At 38.9% G+C, this 25067-nt stretch overlaps 2 protein-coding genes and 1 long non-coding RNA gene across 4 annotated transcripts in view; all 3 read left to right on the forward strand.

Annotated features, from left to right (window-relative positions):
• Positions 1 to 1445: 1445 nt before the first annotated feature.
• LOC110063698 (endothelin-converting enzyme 2-like) lies at positions 1446 to 21514 on the forward strand. Of its 2 annotated transcripts, none has more exons than XM_089282184.1 (18): positions 1446 to 2044; positions 8766 to 9083; positions 10088 to 10359; positions 11950 to 12018; positions 12604 to 12732; positions 13445 to 13537; positions 14283 to 14419; positions 15136 to 15367; positions 15708 to 15806; positions 16105 to 16182; positions 16615 to 16777; positions 17040 to 17091; positions 17574 to 17641; positions 17768 to 17892; positions 18535 to 18600; positions 19177 to 19272; positions 20015 to 20091; positions 20722 to 21514. In XM_089282184.1, exons 1-18 carry the CDS (start codon positions 1939 to 1941, stop codon positions 20819 to 20821), a joined length of 2280 nt encoding a protein of 759 aa, XP_089138310.1. In that variant the 5' UTR covers positions 1446 to 1938; the 3' UTR covers positions 20822 to 21514. The 2 variants fall into 2 exon arrangements, with proteins under 2 accessions (XP_089138310.1, XP_089138311.1); XM_089282185.1 differs by having other exon boundaries at positions 8868 to 9083.
• LOC149116249 (uncharacterized) lies at positions 4789 to 6780 on the forward strand. The gene is made up of 2 exons (XR_016205358.1): positions 4789 to 5005; positions 5798 to 6780. It is a non-coding gene; the product is annotated as an uncharacterized LOC149116249 (long non-coding RNA).
• A 534-nt stretch (positions 21515 to 22048) lies between the features above and the next one.
• Positions 22049 to 25067, forward strand: part of LOC110063558 (uncharacterized) — a 5011-nt gene continuing 1992 nt past the window's right edge. Inside the window, exons 1-2 of the mRNA XM_089282187.1 lie at positions 22049 to 23551; positions 24225 to 24293. Coding sequence (XP_089138313.1) covers positions 22454 to 23551; positions 24225 to 24293 — 1167 coding nt within the window. The 5' untranslated portion in view covers positions 22049 to 22453. The remainder of the gene's footprint in view (positions 23552 to 24224; positions 24294 to 25067) is intronic.

Genomic DNA, 25067 nt, shown 5'->3' on the forward strand with positions numbered 1-25067 from the left:
TTCTGGCATTGAAAAAATCGCCCAAATATATTAGAACGACCCCTCATTTTATTACTTATTTAAGGAGGTATTTTGATACCTTCATTAAATACAGAATGGCTGATATCAGGTCCAGTGTAATCTATACAGGATATTTTGGGTAGGAAACGAAGATCAAGATGCATGGATGAACCTTGCTATGTTCAGTGCTAGGACATTAAAAACAACCACAGTAACAACAACAACACCCGAAGAGAGAACACACACAAATACGCCTGGCGAGGAAGGGCTACAATAAATGACGCCCCCTCCATACAAATTGGTTCACGTCCTCATTGAATACTACATGAACTATGATTGGCAAGTTGCTCTTACTTGCGTTATGTCAGCCTTGTTCGTTTGATTTTTGGATCGATCCAATCTTATAGGTATATGCCGTTTACACTAAGATACGTTTGCAGCCGGTGGAAATTAAAGTGTATTAAAGAGGCAGTTTTCTCGTTGAAAACTAGTATTAAAATTTTGGTTGCGGGGCTGACTCCCAAACATGTACTTGGCGTGTGATTTAAAACAAAAAAGAAATACATTTTTTAGAGAGGAAGTCACATTAGCCTTAACTGGTTTTCATGGTGGGTCCTCCATCCACGTCGAATTGGAATTTGAAGATGTTGATTTTTGTGGAGGGAGGAAAACCAGAGACACCGGAGAAAAACCGTCGGAGAAAGGCGAGAACCAACAAGAAACTCGACCCATATATACGGCACCGGGCCGGAATCGAAAATGGGCCACATCGGTGGGAGGCAAGCGCTTTCACCATTGCGCCATCCCTTTTTCTCAAATTGATGAAATTATTGTGATTTAAACATGTTTTCCTCGTATATGAAGATTCATTGGAGGGGAACAATCCCCTCTACAAAAATACGAATAGCGATCAATTCAATTTTTGGACTCCGTATCTTAAAACCCTTCAGGGCTGGCAAAAAACTTTGTTGTAACATCCTAATGCGTGGTTCCTACTGAACATTTAAAAACAAGTGAAAAACTAAAAAGCCAGCATCCGTGGAATTGAAAATGGTATTGGTCACTTAAAAGAAGATTCTCTCATCGTAACGAATACATCTGACTGAAAAAAATTTGGACTTTGTGTATAGGAGAAGTTGGACGTTAACAAGAATTCGAAGTGGTCGTTAATTAAGGGTGATGAATCGGAGAATTTAAAATTTTAAAAAATGTACTGTGCATCTCTCTCTCGGTTATCGTTTAACGTTATCACAAAGTGTTATTTAACGATTTTACGTGACTTTATTAACATTGGAAAGTATTCTATCTTGACAAGTTGACGCGTCAAATTTAAATTTAAAGACTGCATGGTCATGGTTCATTGAAAAAGAACATAACTTGTTGTATTTGTCATTTTCATCTGACCCTTTGATGTTCCCAAACAATGAGTTCTTTTCTTATGCAAAAACTTCCTATCAGGTTTTCTTTTTTTTTTTTTTTTGTACATGTACACGAACGCCCTCTTTTTGCGCAATCACTTCGATAGCACTTGTTTTGTTCTTAGATATTGGCGTAAAAACAGATTGTTTAAGGGCCGGAATAAAAGGAAAAAGCGGCCATTTATTAGCATAAATTAACACCGTGCGTGTTAATTATTCCACCTTAATGTCTAAGTAAGTGTATAAAATGCTTATTTACATAAGAGTGACATTCCACTGGGATCAGGTCGCAGCTAAGGAGTTCATAATTACTGCATCATTGCATGCTCATTTGAATGCGGAAAAAAATATCCCGATATATTAAACAAACTTTGTCCCTTGAAGACATCAAGTGGCATTGCTACACGTTTGATTTTCATCTCGACATTTCAAAATGACGACGACGTAAACAAATTTAGAAACAAGTTGTTTAATTTAGAGTTGACTACAGCAAGGTTTCGCCTGTTGGCGGACTGGCAACATGAGAGGAATATTGGGTTTGATGGTGATGGCGTCTGTTGTGTTTGGAGCCTCGCTGACGTCGATCAACACGCACAGAGGAACAGGAAAATCTAACGGCAAGAGAGGTACGTAATCCCTTCCTACTCTATGCATGGGACAAGCGAAAGGCTTCATTCGCAGCAACTTTCTTCTCTTATGTAAACTTTCTGCAGAATACTGTTTGAACTTTGGGAGTCTTCTGAGTATTGTCAGCGTCCCCATATCTAAGCTTTCTGATCGCTTCAACCTCAACATATAAAGACAGAAAAGTCTTCATTGGGGTTAGAGAGATTTCTGGCCTCGAGCAGGGCGTAAATATCCTGCCTGAACACGAAATGATTTGTTTTGATTTAATGTGGAATATTCAATGCGCGTGCATGCGAACAAGACGAATTTTCTAGCGAGCTTGTCGCTGGATGATTCCGTTGTCACTACTCTTTAGTATTCACCCTATATTGCCCTAATCACGACCGTAAAAAAGGATAATTTGATTTAATAACTACTGATGTTACAACGATATTTCGAAGAGGCTTAGAGAATAGTTTCCCTGCTCGCTATCTCCGTGACCCAGCTGGGCTGATCAATCATTGTGACCCGTGAGCCGGTCGACTTTCGCAGATATTCTTTTGTTTTCTTTGGTAAAGTTTGGTCTCACAAAGGCTGTGACAATACTGAGTTTAATGTATTTAAAACCTCTTAAAACAAATGCTCAACATCGTCGTAATTTAAAGTAAAATCTAGCGAGGCCACGCGCGATATCAATGTAAAACTGGAGCCAAAGTATTGAACCTTTTGCTTCCATCCTGGTTTTAGGATCAGATTTCCGGGAATCTTATAACAGACAATGTCTCCTTAAAACATCTTGAAAGCAACCTGTTTTCGAGGTTAATATTTCGCTCAATGACTGTAACGTTTTATGAATTAAATTTCTCGTGAATCTTTCGAGGGAGACATCAGTCTCTTTTGATTTTATCCGGCAAAGTTTCGCCAGTGTAAAACTCGCGCATTTAACTTAAACAAGCTTCTTATCCGAAATTAACACTACGTTTAAAAATATTTTACTGCAGATTAAATCGGACAGTTAATAGCATTTCCGACCAGGTTGCAGAGACATTTTAAGTGTAGGTGAAACATCTATGAATAATCAAATCTCATAAAAATTTGTTCAAGAGTGGAGGTGCACACGGAATTGTATACGTGTGTGACTGAATAGGTTTCTTTTCTAATTTTTACACCTGACCTAATAAGTCAGCTGACATTATTTACAAAGCTTTTTAAGTTTCACTTTCCTTTGAACAAGGACTTTTAAAAGGATGCATAAAGATAAAAACTGATTCGTTTAAACAGGCGAAAATTCAATAAAGAACATAACTAGTTTTCGCAGACATGCATGTTTTCTTGGCTCTTTCATTGTAACATGGGATTTTTTAATTGGCTCCGTTGTTGTCATGGGTTTGAAACCGTTCTGAGAAAAATCTCTGTAGAAGGCTGGAAATTTTAACTCGGACGGGAGATGGGAATTCGAGCCTCTAAAGCAAACTATTCGAGAGAGCGGATGTAGATATACAGTTTTGAATAAAATCAAATTTGTTTTCCGATAAAGTTCTAGAAATAAACCGTAAATTAAATGACCTGGCTCATTTTAGAGCAACACGTTTTAGCATTAATTTGTGCTCTCACACACATTTGCAATTAAAGTACCAAGAAAAACTGACAAAAACCTCGCATTTAAATTGCTATTTACGAGTGCATTTTATCTCAGTATGTCACACTGTATCTAAAAATATTGTCCAGCATCAAAATAAGTTAATTTTTGTCTGTTTTGTTTAGCCTTCAATTAAATATCTATTGTTTAAAACTATCAAAATGGTTTTTATTGGCGATAAATTTCGTTATGACATCGTCAAGTGAATAAATTTTTAAACGAGCGGGCGAGCAGGGCCTATCAGAAAGGCATAAACTATATGAAATACACGCAAACCACATTTTTATCTGTCCTTTCCTATTGTAGACGCTAAAAATTAGTCAACGAGAACACAAGAATTTAAGTATTATTGTGTAAGAAATATTTACCTTCGATACACTTTATTATTAAAGGGATCGAGTATATCTTTCGGTAAAACCCTCCGGTAACTTAGAAAAAAATGAATTTATATTTTAAGTTCGAATTTCGCAATTGTCTCAGTATCTGCTCAGTGCGCCTACTTACTCAAGCTAACTTCGCAACGCCAGAGTTCAGTTCCAAATGAAAATACGAAAAATTAACCGCCGTCGTTCGCGCTCTCCGAAATACGCAGAACCTCCACAGAATAGACATTTAGTTGTCGACAACTGTGAGATGAGTCGTCGACAACTAAACGCTAAATTTTTATTTGTCGACAACTAAGCAGTTTCCCTTTTCGAAAGAGAAACTGCTTTAGTTGTCGACCGGCTACGTTATGACCGTTTTTTCCGTGTGGGGGGAATCATTGGCTTAGTTGTCAACAACCATCCATTCTCGTCCCCAGTGCTACTCGTCTTAAAATGCCGTTGACGAGTAGCTCTGGACGCACCCAAAAATTCGAATTTTTTCATTGGCTGACAAAAAATGAATGCGCAGCAGAAATGAAAATTACAAAGCTCTACGCATTCCATTTTACTTCCGGCCCGGAGGCGGCACCTTCGCTCAGTTGACACAGGCGCGCTTTACGAAAAAACAAATGGTGACCTTTCCCGATCGATCCGAAGGAATCGTGAAAGTTTCCACGTAACCAAAGGAGTACGTCGCCTGCAACGATGTCATTCACGATCGTAATCATCGTCCTTTGTTGTAGCAGCGGAGAAGGTGGGAAGAATCATTTACAACTCGGAGAATCAACCAGCTAATACAACAATTACTTTGTTGCTGACCATACCCCAAGAAATTATAAAATTAAGTTCGAATCGGCAGTGGGTTTTAAGAAACGTTTGTCTTCCTTTATGAAAAGCTCAAAAGGAAACTTAGAGCCAGGTGAAAAGACGAAGAAATATCACTCTTGCTAAGCAAATGTGGCACTGGAAATGCGAAGGTGAGTGTGTTTTTCTCTCTCTGAAAGATCAAGGAGATCAGATTCTAGCAGTCCAAAATGTATTGATATTAAATTGCCAAAATGAGTCAAAGGTCCGTGTTATAATACTCTGCTACGTACCTGGATGCTGTAGCAAATTGTCTGAACATGAAGTTTGGTTTGTTTCTTCCACATATTGTTATGTATGTATCTTTTACTATCTGTTAAGAAGCTTCTGCTGTTATAGATATATATAATATCTTTTTTTTTAGCTCCCCTCTCTTTATTATTGAGACCTCTCCTATAGTCTCCCCCCAAAAAACACAAACAAACCTTTTGTGGTCAGGCAAGAGTTTAGTTTGCTTTAGAGCCTTCACCCAAATTTACTTTTTTTTTGTTATAATTTACTTGTGGAAATGATGTGTGAAGGTAAATAACCATAGATAACCATAGCTGAAATTTGAGGCCCTTTCCTCTCTCCCCATTTTAGTTAGGAAGCAACTGCAACTAGCAAAACTTTATTCCATCATAATAACATTAATCAGTAAATAACAATAATTTATCATCCATGCAAATAACTGTGAACAAATAGAAGAGACAATTATTTATACATGTATAACTGATAACGAATCATCGGGACTAGTGGGTTTCCAAATGTAATGTGGGAATTATCTCTACTAAACACAAAGCAAACATTAAAGGTGTACAGAGTTACATTAATATCCCCATAAGAAAAATATCATAATCTTTTTGTTAGCCTTTGAAAGATAATTTATTTCCTGCCATTATTTACTATTCTTTGTTAATTTTCAGACCATAATAGTGCTACATAAATTCCTTGAAGGATGACCATTTATGGATAATTCAAATGGGAATGTTGCTCTTGCAGTTCAATAAATACTACTGAAAAAAAAGGAGATGGAGAAAGAACCATTGTTGATAGTAAAGCTATGTGGCTGATGTTCTGATCAACCACAAGACATAGAAAGTATACATTGAGATCTGTTGTTGCACATGGTTGTACAACAGGCTGAAGAGCCTTATTACCATGAAGTAACATGAATTGTAAAAGAGCAATGTCATTGCATTGTTTCCCATTCATTTTGTTCATGCAGTTTCCTAAAAAAAAATCTTCCTTAATGTACATTGAGGCACACCAATATGAATCACTCTCTTCACATCAGGAACCTCTACATGTATACCAATGCCAGATACTGTTATAGTTACATCATTTTAGCTGTATTATATTTTTGGTAACACCATGTACTCAGATGGGAATACTGAAATAAATTGGTGTTGTTGTTGTTGTTGAAAGCACCCAAAAGATTAAGCTTTATATAAGCTGGTTGAAAGGTATAAAATGAACAAAAACAATTACATCGACAAAAGCAGTGGGGGACGGGAAACAAAATGGTGGAATAGCCCTATATCTAGTTTTGTAATGTCTACAGGCTTTTCTCAAGCCTGAATATACAAAAACCATCATTAGATGTTCCAGATAAGCTAATTAAAATTGCTGCAGAGCCATTATGGAAGCCCCCAGCACACATATATAACCACTCGATAACAACTGGCATAGGACTTTTATTTTTTTCTTGGCGTTTTTCTTAACATGGTTGTAACCACTTCAAAAGGCCAATTGCTACCCTATACCCTGGTTACCACACACATATTTTTTTTATTCTTTCCATAGCCATATGCAAAATAGATTTCTCTTCTCATATTTATTTAATTATAATACTGATGTAAATTAATTCTGTAAATAATGCACAATAAAAGTTGATCGATTGATTTAATTTGACAGTTTAATGATCTGTTGATTGTGTAAGACCCTTTTTTGTAAAAAAAAAAATAGAACAGAATGGGGTTACTTGAAAAAATGAGGACATGAAAGATCCTATCAAAGTGAGCACCTTTATTACATTCCTTGCAAGGAAACATGAGCAAAACTCCAATACAACAAAACTTTCCTGAGTTCAACAGATTTTTATTCTACTGCAGCTTACAAACCTATGTAAATAACCAGGAAGTACATAGTTCTTACCATTAAAAGATTTTCCCTTCATCTATCAGCACGGCTTATATTTAAATCCTCTGGTCAGTGATGCAATTTCCACGGCTGATTTCCACAAACGCTTCCGTGTGTCCATAAACAAATTTTACCGTGTCATCGATAGACGTAATACATGCCGTATCCTGATTACTTTGCTTGAAAGCTTTCACAACTGCACCTCGCTCTTTAAACTTCTCCTTTTTATCGAATATGAAGAGAAGAAACAACAAGAACACAGCTATCGATTCCTGAACTTTTCTGGACGGTCCACCACAAAATGCACCGCGAAACCCGTTGGTAAAATATTACACAAGCTGGCAATCGTGTTTGAAGCGGCGACGGCATTTAAGGCCGCTTTCTACTCTCTTTTTAAACTCTAAATCACCTAACTTCAGCGAAGTGAAAACACATGTCAGCGTTCCGATCTGTTTACATCTGAAGAATACTCTCTATTCCTCTCTCCCCTCCCTCAGGATTAGTTTCTGAGCATGAGCAGATATACAGGCCAAAATTACGCATGCGTTACCGGATGTCCGTGATTTACGTACATCCGGTAATGGCTGCTACCAGAGCCCTCCGTTTCTCCGACCACGTGACCAAAAGAAACGGAGGCTCTGGGGACGAGAATGACAACCATCCAACAATTACACACATTTGAGCATGCGTATTGTGTTGTGAGCATGCGCAATGAACGTTAGTTCCCAAGGTCTCGCTGACCTGACTTGGTTGTCGACGGCTAACACTCCAATGTGATGTGTAATGCTCGCATCGGGCACAATTAGTTGTAGATAACATTTGGTTCAGTCGATGACAAATGGTTGTCGACAACTAAGTGTCTAGTCTGTGGAGACGCTTAGTCATTTCACGTTGTTGTTTTGTAGAGGCTGGCAAAGACATGTACAAAGAGTTATAACGCACGTGCACAGCCATTGTTTTACTCATTAATCCTCTCGTTTGGCGACATTCTCGTTGCTGTTACCATCGTGGTTTGGTCACTAATTATATTGTAAGGAGAGACTATCGCTTGATCACCCTTAAGAGGGTGACCACGTTTTGTATTTTGTCAGGTTTTGTGCAGGGTCAACCCCCAAAATAGCTAACAAAAACATGCAACAAAGAACTTTGCTAGATTTCATAACCATTTCCCTCTATTAACTACACATGACTACAAAGTGAAGCAGCTCTCGTAAGCTTGTAATTCTTTTCATTGTTAGCAGCAGTTATTATTTTGGGATAGGGACATTGTTTCTGTTGTTTGTTTTATTGTTCTCTCAAAGGGTACCAAGCCATTCATGTGAGACCTTACGGAGTTGCTACCCGACCCACGTTGATAAGGGTCCTTATAAACTCCGCAATAGAACAAAAACTGTTTGGTAACACTGAACCTAAACGTAGTCCTTTACATAGATTTCGCAAAAGCATGTTGTTGCTTAAAGGAACAACGTCATGGTTTGCGCAGCTGGAAAAGTTTAGACTAAATCTTTCAAGTTCGTTGATGGGAAATATCCGTGTTAATCTTCTCCATCCTTAACCATCCTCGTTCCTTTATGGTTTGTTATTATCTTTTTGGTGTTTTTCTATCTTAGCACATTACTATTTTCAGGTTTCCTTTAATTTCAAGGTAATTTTGTACGTGGCCAAACTAACTCAAAATGCTGTGACTGAGTTCCATTAACTACAATACCTAAAACGAATGACAATTATTAATTTATTCTTTCTTTTACGTAGTTTCTGATGACGAGATTATAATTATCATTGAAAGTGCGATGAAGCCAGACTACCAAAACCAAAATCCAAAGCATAAACCCAAATCCTCTCGACCTGTTCCAGAATGCAAGACGGATCAATGCATTAAACAGAGCAGGAACATGTCTCAAATGATGGACACAAATGTCAACCCCTGCACAGACTTTTACCAATACGCATGTGGCGGATGGATAGCAGAAAAGCTGCCTGGAGACCACGCCAAATGGACGATATTTTCTTACTTAGCTGAGCAGACGGAAAATAGACTGAAGTATCTGATTGAGCAACAGGAACACTCAGGTACGAAGGAGGCCGCGATATAAAAATTAACCTTTACCCTTTCAAACAAACGTCTTCTACGTCCAGAAAAACAACGTTTTTTCTTGATCATACAAAAACGCTTAGGCGACATATCAGGCGAGTTTGGCTGAGCCTTGGTTTGGATTTTGGCTCGACCAAATTCGTCTGATATGCCGTCGTCGCGAGCAAAAAAAGTACCATTAGGTATTTTATACTGTACCTAAACTGGGCCAAGTGACCATGATATGGTGGCCATATCATGCGAGTCAGTGATATGATATCGGAGGATATCAGGACAGTAGACGCGGCTTCTGATTGGCTAATTACAAATCTGGGCACGATAATATTTGTTAGGTACCAAACATTGCACGGTTCGTCCTCACTCATTCAACTGAAGTTTAACAGACCTTAGCGTGAGCTTTTACGTCCAAAGTATGTATGACAAGGTTTGAATCATTTTATCAAGTTCCCAAAATGTTTTTAATAAATAAGTACAGAGTAAACTTCAAACATAGCTTCCCTTTTCTAGGAAACTCCAGTTCAGAAATTTTGTTCATACTGTAGTTATTGAAAACATTTTCACAACTGGACTAAACTAATTGTTTTTGACTTTGGGCCCAAGAGTTCGTCTAACTGGCCTGGGAAACCCAAAATCATTGATGACGAATCCTGCATCCCTTGAGAACCGGTTTTCGCAACGTGTTCGTGCTAAGTCAGGTTGCGAGCGACAGTAAAATTGCCAGTCCAGTGTGAGGAAACGAGGGGGAGGCAGAAGTTTGCTTAATGGCGCAATGAAATGAAAGATGAAGTAGATTAAAGTCCTTGCGTTCTAAAATTAAGTGGCATACTAAAAAGATCTCTTCGCAGATGGTTGCCAACTGTTTCTACCTAACGCTATTTTGCCACTTAATTGCAAAAATTGTAAACGGAACTTTATTACTTTGTTCACTAGTATTTTAAGCCATGTTTTACTCATTTAATTCTATGGTTTCTTTTCCCTTTAGATAACAGTGTGGGAAAACTAGTTTACAAGTGGTACGCGTCCTGTTTGGACCAAGATGAACGTGACAGACTGGGAGCTGAACCGCTAAAGAAGTTAATACAAGATACAATGGGCGAACAGTTCACACCTTATGTACCAAATGACATTTCTGAGGAGGACTGGCAACTTGAAGACGTGCTTGGCGTTGTTCATCGCGGGCTCGGCGTGTTCCCGTTATTCACAGTTTATTTGAGTGTTGATCCACGAAATTCCTCTTCGCCAACACGTCTCTCGGTATGGCAGAGTAAACCCTTAGTAAAGAGGCTCCACAAAACAAACAAACAAACAAACGACTCAATAAGAAAACAAACCAACAAAAAACAAGCACGTAAACCAATCACAAAAACTCAGTTTCAATATCATTATTTTAAGAAATAGAAGACATTTCAAGTGCCTCTACCGATTTTTAGTATGAATCTACTGGCGTCCTATAGCGAATGCCGTTCTCTGATTGGCTATGCTGCTCACTATCTATTATGTTTTAGTATAAAGCTACCAGCGTGTTATCTGATTGGCTACGCTAACCACTCTCTATTCTGTGATAGATAGTGAGTAGCGTAGCAGTGTGCCCTTGTTAACAAAATGACGGCCACTTCTTGGCGTTTTCGAAGGTCTGTGAAGAGGATTTAGATAAAGTTTTGAAAGACTAGTAGATTTATACTAAAACAATCTTGGACAGGGTGAAGTCCTCTAAGTTACTTGGGACGGAATTACATCAAAACCTTAAATGGAATAATGATGTCCTTTCTAAGGTGGCAAGCTGTTACAGCACTCTGTCCGTGATCAGGAAAGTCAAGAACTTTGCACCGTTTCACATTAGAAAGCAGTTAGTATAATGTCACGTGCTATCTAGGTTGAACTATAACAATGTAGTATATCATCAGCTCCCTAATAACGTCACCCATCGTTTGCAGCGTGTGCAGCTCACGGCTGCCAGTTTCGTATTAAACCGTTTCTCTAGTATATCTGATGTGCGAAAGCTTGGCTGGCTGACTGTTAAGTACCATAGAGATCTTAGTCTATCAAGAATTATATGTAAAGCACTTTATAACGCGGAATGGTCATCCTGTCTTAGATTAGACGTCCGACCACCGACATTCAACTTGAGATCTTCGTCAGAACGTAATTTGGTAGTGTCTCAGTTCCCTGGCACATTTCAGGACTGCGCAGCGCGCTTATTTAACAGCTTGCCTAAGGACATCAAAAACATCACTGACGCCGAGGGACTCCTGCGGGAATGTAAAAGCTTTCATTTTTCCTCTGCGAAATCCGAACTTGAGTAATTCTGAGACTTGTTTTCCTTTCAAAATGCACAGTTCTGTCAGATCCTTACGAGAAAAGGAAAGCAAAATCACTCATTTATTTCGATTATTAAAATGAAAGTTTCGCTTTGCTCGCCGGATCGTGGCGTGAAAAGGTCGTGGTAGTTCTATTAATTCTGTACTTCTATCGAATTATGGAAGAACCGCCTTAACGTGCCCCGCGCTTTCATAACGGATGTTTTGTGATTTATATTTAAAACATACATAACATTACAAAAACGCTTCTAAAATCTACTTTGTTGGAAGAATTTTCAAGTTATAAGCCATATTTAGGGTGATGAGTTTGTTACATTTAGAATAAGGTTGATTCTTATTGTTGTGTCCTATAAATCTTCAACTTTGTAAATTCATAACATGCCAGTTTACCCGAGAGTAAGGCTGTTTCATAATCTTTAACGGCTCTCCTTTGTAAGACTTTCACTTCACCATCGTTGTATCTGGAAAAGTTCCCCTTTATTGCCTAGAGAGGAATTCAAAATATACTTTGTATCTGGCTTATCAGATTGGCCAAGGAAAGCCCCTAATGAAGTCACGTGATGTCTATCTATCAGAGGAAGAACATTTATTAGCGGTGAGTTGTTTTGAGTTAAACAAATAAACCAAGTCCTCTGTATTCTAGGTGTCGTATTAATGGTATGCGATCGGCTTTTGAATTATTGCTTTTTATTGAACCCAAATGCGTCACCAAGTAAACAGTCAGTCCGTTAAAAATTGAGAGAAACAGCCAAAATTCGATTTTTTCAGTGATTGCTACCGTAAGATTTTGAACCAAAATATGCACTAGGCTTATGTACAGAAGGCTTTTATGGTTGACCTATTTTTATGCTAGCTTATCGTCGTGGGAAGTTCAAATTGTTTGTGTTGATGTTTTTTTTCGGGGGGGGGGGGAGGGGGAGGGGGTGATGTTTAATTTTGGAAGGCATTGAGTTTGCGCCAGCAAAATGTTCTGCGGAGTTACATGGCAAAACAGTCAGTTATGATATAAGGAGCAAAGAGCACCACTAATGGAGAAATGAATTGGACATTAATGGCTGTTAAAAAAATCTAACAAAGTTGTGTTCGAAAATCTGGTAAATTACAAGACATTGAGTTTGGAATTAGAACAAAATCGAAATTATGTTTCAAAAGTAAATTTTGTAACTTTTTCAATTCGCAGCTGGAGAAAGCATACTTTGCACTGATGGCGAATCTAACAAGACTTCTGGGAGCTCTTGATTATCAAGAGGTGGACACGGTTGTACAAGAGCTCAAATACATCATACTTTTGGAGGTTCAATTAGTCAAGGTAATAACTGGAAACCACTAACGCCATTAACTGCTGTTTTTCTTAAGGTGGTCTTATAATCAGAAAGTTGTACGCGGAAACCATTTTTCTGAAACATAAATGCTAAGAATGCCTGACCATTTGCGAGCAGGGATATCACAGTGGTGAGAGCGCTTGCCTCCCGCTAGTGTGATCGAGGTTCAATTCCGGCGGGTTGTCAGGTTTTCCACAAAAACCAACAACTCCAAATTCCAATTCGACCAGGATAGAGGTACCAGCTTGAAAACCAGCTAAGGCTGACGTGGCTTCTTCTCTAAATGTTGTAATATATTTTATTTTTTAAAGCGTACTTTGAACTAATTTACCCTGCGAGCAGAGGTCCCTTCGATCTTCCTAGAAAAGTCGGGTAGAGGAAGAGACGAGGTCTCCTCCTCTTCCCGCTGTTCGCAGGGTAGAACTAATTTTGCTTTAATTGTTGGTTTTATGGTAAATATAAGAAGTCTTGGGTAGTCACATTTGGATTTTAACGTAGGAAGGAATCTTCACCCAAATATTTCGTACTAGCTCATTAATGAATTCAGGCTCTGAATAGCCTTAAGTATCTCTAATTGTTATAGTAGAAAAAATATATATATTTTTTGTATAAGATCACTTTAGGTACCTGTAAAATTCAATGTAAACGACATAAAATGTAAAAGTTTTGAACTTAATAGTTGTACCTTTCGTTTCATAGGCCATGCAAGATGAGACGAAATTTGAGAGCAAAGAAAAACGTAGTGACCTCATAAAATGGACGATAAGTGATTTTCAAGCTAATCTGCCTGGGGTAAGAACGTTTTCATTTACATGTTACGCCCGGCTCTTGGCCTGGATCTCTAGTTTAGGTAGATGTAAGTAACTAAGAATAACAAGATCGATTTATTATTAATGTCATTGTGTAGTTGTTTTAAAGGAGCACTTTCATGAGAAGGACGTCTTTTCGTTGATAAAAACCTAAATGTAATGGCCTAGTCTTGTTAAAAAGTACTATACAAGTGAACTAAAACTATTTGTTTAGTGACACTATGGGCTATGCATGCATAAGGTTGTGATCTCAACCTCAAAACGTGCGCCGACTTTTTCAAATTCTGTCAACGTATCTTGAAAAAAATCCCCAAAAAGTAATTAAGATCTGCTCTCCTTTCGACAGTTCATTTATGTTCATTGTATGGCACTGCAAGCATTTTAATGTATGAACAGTTGTAAGGTATTCAGTCGTAATTCATACTTTAAAGCGGGGTCTAACGACAGAGCCGAGGAGAGTTGAAATCGTCTGGGGTGTGATCATCAACTTTCATCCGCTCTCATCGGCAATTACAGATTTAAAGCTGGTTGCGTTTTCATGAAATTCAAGGAAAATATTAGCTCGTCAACGAGCGGACAACCGGAAACGACAACAACAATAACAACAACAACCATAACAATTAACAACAACTGATAAGAGTGACAACAAAGAGCGACAGCTACAGCAACAACAACAACAACAACAACAGTCTAATAATACGTATGATTACTTTTTCTTTGGTTTTCAGTTTAACTGGACAAGATATTTCAACAAATTAACTGAAGGCTTAAGCAACCCTATCACGGAATCAGAAGAAATCTTTGTGGGGGCTCCCAAGTATCTGGAAGAACTGATGAAAATTTTCAAAAATAGTAAGACTAGGGGGTGAGTTGTAAATTTATTTGTTTATTTATTTATTTTTTTATTTGCTCGATCGAACAATTACAACAATTACAATTAAACTTACACCACAAAAAAAAAAAAGTCTACGGAGTACGTATCTACGCATTACAATATACGACATCGATCCATATCCATATCGATAGAGGACGACTGGTCAAAGAATTAAGCCCCCATATGTAGGTCTTATTGCCAAGGTAGTCCATCTCAAATTAATTTTAGACATGGTTCCCAAGTTCCGAGTATCCGATCAGTTTTTACTAAACCAAATTTCCTGTGGCTTCTGCCCACCTTCATAAGAGTTGCAATGTTAATGAACCTTAACATTGCAAATCTGATAAAGGCGGACAGAAGCCACGGAAAAATTTGGTATGAAAAAAAATCAGATCGCATAACAAAACAATCTTAACGAATGTCTATCACCGATCGCAGCGCTGGATGCAGTACCCAGTTCTCCCACGGACAACTTTACCACGCACGCGCATTGCGTGGACCCTTTCGTGGAAGACGAAGATGCCTGTAAGCCGCTTGGGGTTTCCACGTGAGCAAAATCCGCGTGACAGGATTGGCTATCTATTTCTACACCCTCCTGGGATTTCCAAAACCGCGAGTGATCTAGAAATATACAACTTGTTAAGGCCATTCATAGCTTGTCTGCTTTAACTAAGTTAGTTGGGCTGATTGATTTGTTTTCATTTAAGGGTGGTTGCTAATTACATTACTTGGACTATCATTTATGAATACGGTCCTTATCTTTCATCGGAGTTCCATGACACATACTTGGAGTACGCGCGCCAAGCTTATGGAATAAAGAAATCCAGTGAGTTATGGCGGCGCTGCGTCCGCAATACAGACGCGTCCATTGACATGGGAGTATCCATGTTGTATGTTACTGACAAGGAAAGCGGTGTTACTAATCAAAGTTTACATCGAGTAAGTACAGGAGCCATATCACGAAGTGTTTTAGAACTGCGTTCTAAGGCTTCTTGCTATTTACAACTGTGGTAATAATGCACCGTCTGTCGTGTTTGATAGGTTACTTCAAATTGAACTTAAACTTGTTAAACTTGAACTTGAACATGTTAAATATTTGTATGAGGCGCAATTCGTAAACCAATAGAAAGTACAATATATATTCATTTTAACTTGGCGTTGTCCTCGGCGGCACGGTAATGATACTTCTGGGCCCTAAAGATAGTTTTCTTATTTGTTTTTTTCTTAACTGAACAGAAATCAAACTTTGCTTTAAATGAACTTTGTTACTCAATTTCAGGCCAATCAAATGGTTCAAAACATACGAGAGGCTTTCATTGAAAACTTAGAAACTGTCAATTGGATGGACAGTCAAACAAAACAGGCCGCGAAAGAAAAGGTAAGAAGCCTGGTCTACAATGATTTACAGGAAACAGTATTCTCGAAGAGAGAAGCTCGGCCAGTCGAACTCAGTCACAGAAAATGCTTATACAAATAACATTTTCCAAAAGTTTCCAAAGGTTTCCGACGATAGCCGAAGATTTCCGAAAACTTCCGAGGAAGATCTGAAGATATAAACTCTCAAGCTTGTAATCTACTTGTTTTAACTGCTTCTATTTAAAAATAGAAGCATTGATTTCAGAGAGCTTTCAAGGGGTTTTTCTTTTAACTTTGATGTATTTCTATTTCTGTTTCAGGCCGAAGCCATTTTTCAGCAAGTAGGTTACCCAGAGTTTATCACGAATATAACTGCACTAGAGGAATATTTTTCTGGAGTAAGTGTCGAGAACAATTTTATTAGACATTTAACTTTAATTCAAGCTTTGATAAATTAAATAAAATAGAATAAATATATATTTTTTTAGGTGTCGAAGTGTTTATCACTGCTGTACTAATTGTGGACACTGAAAATAAGACAACAAACATTACAAATCAAACAGAAGCTTGTTAAAAAGCCCAACTGGCGGGAGGCTGATCAGTTGGCTATTTACAAGGTGTGGAGAAGTTGAATCTGGGACCACCAAACCCAAAACCATCTAGTGGCAGGGGAGAGGATTTGAACTCGGGATCTCCGGATTTCAAATCCAGCGCCCAAAACCCCTAGGCTCCCCTTTAGGCTACGTTTAAGGTCTTTAAAATGCTTCACTTGGTTTGTGTGTAGCAATGCGGTTATAACCGCTTTAAACTCTCTCATATTTTCTTTTCAGCTGAAAAGTGACCCCAAAAAGTTCTTTCAAAATCGATTGAACGAGCAGAAAATTAGAATGAAAAACACACTGCAAGCAAGAGGAAGCGTTATGAGTCGTTACAGATGGGAAATGCGACCGACTGAGATTAACGCATACTATTCACCTCAAAGCAATAAAATAGGTGAGTACGAGTTTCTGCTACATGGCAGTCCGACACCCTGCGCGTGACTGCGCGTGACTGCGCGTGACTGCGCGTGCGTAGGTCCCGCCGTCGTTCCCGCCAAAACTGCCGCTTAAGAATTGTAGGAATTTCGACTAGCAGGCAGAACTCTCTCCTTTCAGGATGAAACGCCAGCATCATGTTTATGCTCTCAGCTAAGTAGCAAAAGACGTTGATGCGGAAAGTGGACCTCTCTCCTTATCAAGTTCTCTTTACTTTTCAGTCGTACCAGCAGCAATTCTTAGACCTCCATTTTATCATTTTGAACATCCACAGTAAGTATTTAAGAGCACTCGCCAGCGTATTCACGTTAGCGGGAAAACTGATCTAAAGTATGTCTTATGCCTCAAATCCAAACAGTAACATAAAGCATTAAGGCAACCAGCTATATATTGCTACTTCATCACTACCTCCTGGAAAGGGACTGTAGTCCATCAAAGGTTATCTGTAAAATTTTGCCAGTTTCCTTGACAAATCATAGGTAATTCTGGGCGGAGAAAGACATTGTTGTGACGTTTCTTTGGACTAGAACTCAGACCCCTCTAACCGTGGCAACCAGCACTTGCCAGAAACCAGACCCCTCCTTCCGTGACCAACAGCACCTGCCAAAACCCAGTCCCCTACATCCGTAACCACCAGCACGCGCTATTTTCTTAGGCTACTAATGCTCCACTGGTCAATTTTGTTTGGTTTGTTTGTAAGCTTTTTCTCTCCTTCATCTCAGTTACATAATTTATTATTTGTTTTATTTTATTAGCGCGGAGAACTTTGGAGCCATTGGATTTGTGGTTGGTCATGAGCTTACTCACGGATTTGATTCTTCAGGTCTGTTTCCCCCTCCCTGCTACGGGTTTCCTACTTCAGTTAACGAAATACTCATAAAGATGAATAATTAGAAACTGTTACAGACGATATATAACTTAACACACCCGCTGTGCTTTCATCTTACAGGTGCCATGTTTGATAAAAAAGGAAACCTAGCAAACTGGTGGGATGAAGAATCTCTAGTTGGCTTTTTAAATAGAGAGCAATGTTTAGTGAATGAATACCAGCATTATACAGTTTTAGGACACCATGTAAGTCATCTAAAAACTTTGATGAACTTATACTTACAATAATACCGGGAATTTGGTAACTGCCCGCTTAACAAGGAGTGGCGGCTTCATATGTGGCTGCTTAATAAAGGTTCGGCTGTTTGTCCCGAGGGTAAGGCAATCAGAAAAAATACAGTTTCCGATAGAACTTGTGACCTCCCGTGTACCATTCAGCCGCTTTAGCCACTGTACTAAGCTACAGAAAACTCCTGATAAACTAAAACATTTTACTAGGTTCTGTAGACATGCGTCAAGACTGTACAACTGGGAACAGCAATGTCAAAGTTAGAGTTAGAGATGAAAGTCACATCATTGCAGCTCATGGGCAGTTTCTTTTCATTATAAAGGGTTTAATTTCAAAGGATTCGGCCCGAGCCACCTAACACAATCTGTGCAAGCAGGAAATCAGAAAATTAACTCTGCGGTCAGTCATAACGTACAAATTCCTCTGACCAGTAGCCCTTTAAAAAAACTTGGTTTTTCAACTGGAGTTACCTGTCCTCTTCAAAACAACGCTCGTTTGTTGTTGTCGTTCGGTGGCCAAGTCTCCTGCTGTAAACTGTTCAGTCCTGTTCCATCTCCTCTCAAGTTTACACGTATTGTTATTTCTTATTTATCTTCTAGTTGGATGGTAAAAAGACGTTAGGAGAAAACACAGCCGACAATGGCGGATTAAAGCTTGCCTACAGGGTAAGGAGATGGTTTTGAACTGTTAATGAGTTATTTAACGATTTTCGTGTCACTTAATGGAGACTCCATCATGACGGGTAGACAAGTTTTCAGGAAGGTAGTTTGGTTCTCTATGACTCTCCAGTTAGAGGTTGGGGACATTGCAGTAGGGTAGTGAGAGCACTGGGCAGGGCTGTGCAAAGCCCAAGTAAGCTAGCTATCCAGGATGCCGGATTAGCGAGAATTTTGGTTTGAGTTTTGTACCTTTTTGGTTAGGTTTTCCGTTTATATTGTTTGTTCTTCAGTTTTGAGTTTGAATAATCTCAAACTACACAACGCATAAGTGGGGAAAAACATTTTTATAGAAGAAAAATTAACCCTTCGATCAGCTTATAATCCTGTGTTAGCGTGAATGATCGTTAACCGGCTTTCGAACAAAAAATCTGGAGATTCTGAGTCCAAGACCTCCTATCTGCCAACCACTTGACCTTGAATAACTTGTCTATCCTAAAAGAAATGGTAACTGAACTAAATTAAAGAAACTTCCGTGAATATTTTCTGAAAGTTCTGATGCCGGATATTATGGGTTTATAACAGGCTTACCACAAGTGGCTTGCTGAGACTGATCATGATAGCACACTGCCTAATCTTGGTCTCAATTCCAACCAACTGTTTTTCCTTTCTTTTGCTCAGGTAAGACTATTAAATGTCGAGTCCTTGCGTATTGGTAGAAACGATTTCTTGTTATATGTTTCCTTTTGGCATAGTTAATAGCAGGAAATGGTTAGGAAACCTGACAAAGTTCTTTGTTGTATGTGTTTGTTGGCCATTTTCGGGGTTGACCCTGCCAAAAACCTGACAAAATACAAAAGGTGGTTATGTGCAGTGCTCATACAACTAAAAAATAGAAGCTGATTGCGGTGATTATGTAAGTCATACATAGTCAATGAGCGTAACACAAAAGATGTGTGGGGTCAAGGACCTTCCAACATAAATCTTAGCCTGTTTGTTGCCTTTTTTGATGATTACCGGCTGTCATAACCATTTATTTCTATTAACTATGGTTTTGGAATGTCGTGTTTGTTGTCTGCTTGATTTAATACTATGCAATGTCTTTGTTATTGAATAATGCATGTTCAAATGCGTGAATGGACTCCGTTTCCATCGCTTTTTTTGTAATGATAGACGAGTGCCGGACATTAACGACATAAGCTATAATGTTAAAATAAAATTCAGCAACACAGCAGTATACATTATATTGTGAGTAACGATAGGGGACAAGACGCAGACATTAGCTCTGAAAAAACATGTCGTCTTTCCGATTTGTAATAATTAAGTCATTAATTCTGATTGCCAGAGTGCTTTGTAAATCGTTTTGCATCTGCAGATGAAAAAAAAAAGTATTATCTTTTTGTATTTTTATTGCTTTGGACAGATTTGGTGCGAGAGGGCCACTCCTAGTTATCAACTGACTGATTTACAAGCCAATGTTCACTCTCCAGGCAAATTACGGTGAGTAACTAGTGAAGTAAAAAAATAAACAAAATAAAAGGTACCTTTGATAGGCGTCAAATTAACGAGAGATAAACGCTAAATGCGATGTCATCGACGCTAACGTTTTAGTGATCTTTTTACCAAGTTCTTACGGAAAGTTTAATTTGGTGATAAATGTTATTGAATTCAAACTGTGTAAGTTTTCGGGTCAGGACTAATGACATGTACAACTCGAACAATACCGCCCAACGGCATGATCAACATAATCTAATCAACAATTATTCTACGAGCGCGCGTTGGATAGCAGATAATAGCCAACGAGGTGCAGAGCGCCGAGTTGGCTTTAACCATCTCATATCCAACAAGCGCGAGTGGAATCATTGTTTTATTATCCGCCCCCCCCCCCCCCCCCAAAAAAAAAATACACAAAACCTTGATATAATAAAATAGATAACTCCCTCAATATTTACGCTTACCATATTTGCAGAGCATCTCATAATGGCTCGTATACCATGATGGCTAAGCCAGTGAACATCCTTGAATTGCATTATCTAATAATTCAGTGTTTAATAATAGGAAGTATACAGCAGTTATATTTTAACTTAAAAGATATTTTGACGTATTTTATCTTTAATTTATCTCCTTTAGGGTTGATGTCACGCTAAAGAATAATCCAGATTTTGCAAATGCCTTTGATTGTCCTCTAGGATCGCCAATGAATCCGGTCGAGAAATGTGTAGTTTGGTGAACACCGCGGGAAATATTAGAAATCTCTCTTATTTTTCTTAGATCAGAACGCATTCAAAAAGAAACTCATTTTCTTACAGTGGGTAAATTTGACGGAATCTTACCTGCAAAGTTTTTAAGTTATTTCCATATTTCCCACCTCACTCCTTTTCTTGGAAATATTTTAAAAATTGTATATTTGTTCCTTTTAAAAGGGAATTTTGCAAAGACAACTTCTTGACAGGTACAAGAAAATGTGAAAAATTAATTGCAAATACAAGCGGTCGAAACGAAAATTTTATTTATGTACTGCCCAGAATTACCTGTTGATTCCGGCAACTAGTGGCCAGTCTTATTTTCCTTATTTCATTTACATCTTCATACGTCTTCAGGAGTTGGGCTAAATTAGACGTCCATTGTCTTTAAAAATATATATACCGTGAAAGGAATAATAGTCATCACGAATTGCACTTTTGAACACCGAAAAAGCGCATGAACTTTAAAATTATTTCCCGAATATTGAACTGTACCAGCGTGACTGGTGGGTTTCATGGGATCGGGAGATGGGGATATGTATTATGTACCCTGAATATTTTTATAAATAGAAATATATTTCTACCGTCATTTCAGAATTTGGAGGGACAAAAATTCCTATCTGAGCTCTATTTAACTAGGGGTACATTTGAAATGTAAAAATAAAATACTGATTATTTGACTTTGCCTTCACTGTGTCTTTTTGATTTGTACAAACTAATATTGATGACTTATTGTTAAGTAGTATAATCGTTTTCTCTTAAAACTGCGCGAGTCTTAAGGCGAGTGCAATTTGAAATTTAAATTCACGAGTAGTGTAAATCCTTATTTGCTCGAGCTTTCATACTATTACTCAGGCTTGGTCCACACTACCCCTGGGGAATTTGAAAACTGAGGTTTCACCCTGAAAACGCATTTAATGCTCTCCGTCCACACTACGCCGGAGGAATTTGAAAACGCAACAATCACCGGTCATTTTGGATTTGTGTTTGAGGAAAACTCGGTCGGGGAAATCACACGATTATCGACGTGCCATTATTTTCTAATTAAAAGCTCCGTTTTCAAAATGTTTTCCCTGCACACTAAAACGCAAAGCAGGCGTTTTCAAATTCCTCCAGTTTGAAGAGCGTTTTCGAAAAGCTCCGTTTTCGTGACGGATTAGTATGGACGGTAGGCCTAACCGGAGAAATAATGCTGCGGTTTCAAATTCCTTCGACGTAGTGTGGACGGGGCATGAGTTTTACCATGCATCATACCTGTGTGCATCTAAACGCAACAACACTTCCAATAATAAACCCAAACAAGTTGTTCGTTTCGATAACAAACACCATGCACTCTCTTCCGATATTGAGTCCTCCCGAAAGTAAGTAGGTTTTCCTTCGGTGGACTGAGTAGGGTTTATTGTTGAACAGTTTTACCGGAACGTAAATGTGCGCGTGTGTTTATACTCGAATTCTTATCTTTCCTGTTCTTTTGCTGTCTTCTTTGTTCACCTCTCAGTAGGCGGGTATCAAAGTTGATTAATAGGGCGTATCGTGACTATAAGTTTTATTATGGGTAGCTGAAGGAGGTATAGCGCTTAATTAATCAGAAAACAACTTCGACAGCAAGCATTATTACGATGAGTACTCAACTTGGTAATGATAACTCAAAAGTCACTACTGACGGCGAGGTCGATTCCCCAGTGATCATTTTAAACGAGTTTAGAGAGAGAAGTAAGGTTGAGCAAGGCTTAACTCAGAATGCAAACGCAATCGCACTGAACACCGATCATGCAAGAAAGATTTGTTTCATTGCAAAGCTGCAACCTTTGTTCCTTCCTATGAAGCTGTTTGGATTGTTCATCGACGATATAAAGGATTATGAGGGAGTGCCAAATCGAAGCCGAGCTTCTGTATTTGCAAATCGTTTGTATCAGTGCTTCGTTTTACTGGTGTTTTGGCTCAACTTTGGCAAGACTTTGGCTTCGTTTTGGGTCGATAAAGACCACCGTCACGATGACACCCTAGTCCTTGCAATGATGTTATGGTTTCTGCAGACCGCTCTACAAGCTACGATCTGTTTCTTCACTATGCAAATCACATCCAAAAAGTCCGGTCTGAAAAGTTTGATGTCATATTGGAATTCTCAGCCGAACTTTGACGAATTGGTAATTGAGCCATACATGATAAAGTCCATCAAGCGAACACTGTTGGTCACATATTTCCTCATGGCATTAAATTCAGTGTTCAACGCTTTAATTGCTTTTCTTCCCTCTGAATCCCTACAACTCCTCGCAAGAGCGCTAATGTCCACCCTCCCTATCGACAACATAGCAGTGAAGGCGCTTAGCTTTGTAGTTACTTTGTACTGCACAGCCGCCTGGCTGATGCCTTTGGCTATCTTTACAGCCGTTTGCCTGACTTTGACTCATCAATGCGGTCGTCTTAGAAAGGCTATGCGCTTGACTGCGTCCGCCGACAGACTACGGAGGGTGATAATTTTACGACGACAGCACTCGTCATTATGTGGTTCTGTGAGAAAAGCGGACAACTTGTTCAAGTTCTTAACACTTGTCGTTTACGTCACCAACATTCCGCTGGTTTGCTTTCTGCTCTATCATTTGATATTCATCAAGTATAATGATACGGCCACGGTTTTGATTTTAAGCTTTTGGTTTGCTAACGTTATTGTTATCATGGTGGGCGTGTCTTTCCTGGGGGCGAGTATAAACAACAAGGTATGTGTATTGTGAGAGGTACTCTAGCTCTAACTGAAACAAAAATTAGAAAAGCCATTATACAGTCAGAAAAACTGCAACAAGCAATTTTATCAGGCTGGTAATAACGAACTACCGAGAGAGGGCTTTCTCTTGCAACTGAATGCCAAAATTTGCCGAACAGAGCCGGTACTTATATGTTGGGAATCTCAGATATGATTGGTACCTGTCAAGGCCACGCGAATTCTCATAACCAGTTCCAACACTTAATTTCTGTTATTAGAGGTAAATGGAAGGTCATTACGCTTCAAAGGTTAATTTTAATTTAAAAGATGAGCTAGTTATGATTAGCCAAAACTGAATATATAAAATTGTCAGCTTACAATCTAACTTATATTAACAGGGGAGAGAAGGCTAAGTAAGGCCTAGCACCGGACGTGATTTTGCGAATTTTTTTTTTACCATAAGAACTGCCCGAGACACAAATACTTTTTACCCTACAGATAATGCTCTGTCTTGCACTTTTAGGGAAACCCTCAACCATATGGATGACCTTCTAAACAAGCAAAGTTGATTTTAAATAGGGGATTTTAGTTCAGATCTGTAATAGAGCAATAAAAAACTCGTCGTAATTCTCAGAAATTTTTGGAGGGTTTTATTGTGGGGATCATTTTTTGTTTCATTTCTTTCATAGATTCATTCCTTCACGGAGGTTGTTCAGAAAGTTCACATTTCCAACGTTGATCTGGATACACATACTGAGGTATGCTTTAAGAACCTGACAATCCTGGCACTTCACAAAATGCCAACTGCATGGTAAAGCAATGTTTTGAAGTGGAAGTCATTGTTCAATTTTACGAGTCCCCCTCCAAAGCAATGTTGGAATAGGGGGTCTACTTTGAATGGATCAGCCGCGGCATCAACGTTGTGTTGAAGTTGGGGAGGAATAGGTGGACAGAAAGACCATATGTTGGCAAAAGTGCAGAGTGTGTCGAGACTTATGGTCATGCAGGATTGTAGCTGTGTTTTTTAATGCGATTCTCTAAGTCTGACCGAATTCGCAAAACATGCCCGCATTAAGTAAAAGACAGTCCCACCGGCCAGAAGTCCTCTGACCAACCCCCCCCCCCCCTGGCTAGGAGATTGGCCCCTCACGCATGGACCTCTACAGTAGGGTGCCATGTCCACACAGAAGCCTCAAATAAGGTTAAACAACTGAGTAAAATACCAAGAAACACAGTCAATATCAAGGTTATTTAACACCGAAAACTCAAAGTCTAGCTAGCTGAGAGTGTCAGTGCAAGACACCCTCCCCTCCTCCCTGCTTTTGACAGCTGACCGTTAGCAAACCGCCAGCACACAGGCCAGTGCCTGAGCAATGTGCCTGGCCTGGCCTTATCAGAGCCCCTCTCCTCCACGCCCCCCCCCCCCCCTTCCCCACCCCCTAGGTTTAAGGTCGCTAGCTATCCAGGCGAAAACCTAGCAGGCATGTTTTTGCCCAATCGCTCAGAGGTATATACAACGAAATGTACGGAAA

This window comes from Orbicella faveolata, unplaced genomic scaffold (assembly GCF_042242905.1).
Source record: "Orbicella faveolata isolate gen_17 unplaced genomic scaffold, um_ofav_v1 contig_12, whole genome shotgun sequence".
Classification (NCBI taxonomy): Eukaryota; Metazoa; Cnidaria; class Anthozoa; order Scleractinia; family Merulinidae; genus Orbicella; species Orbicella faveolata.

What these genes read in the sequence shown, in the direction of transcription:
- LOC110063698 (XM_089282184.1), top strand. Translation starts at nt 1,939, where the DNA reads ATGAGAGGAATATTGGGTTTGATGGTGATGGCGTCTGTTGTGTTTGGA. An exon ending in CTAATCAAAGTTTACATCGA is followed by an intron (nt 15,368 to 15,707) that starts GTAAGTACAGGA and finishes ACTCAATTTCAG; the next exon opens with GCCAATCAAATGGTTCAAAA. An exon ending in AACAGGCCGCGAAAGAAAAG is followed by an intron (nt 15,807 to 16,104) that starts GTAAGAAGCCTG and finishes TTTCTGTTTCAG; the next exon opens with GCCGAAGCCATTTTTCAGCA.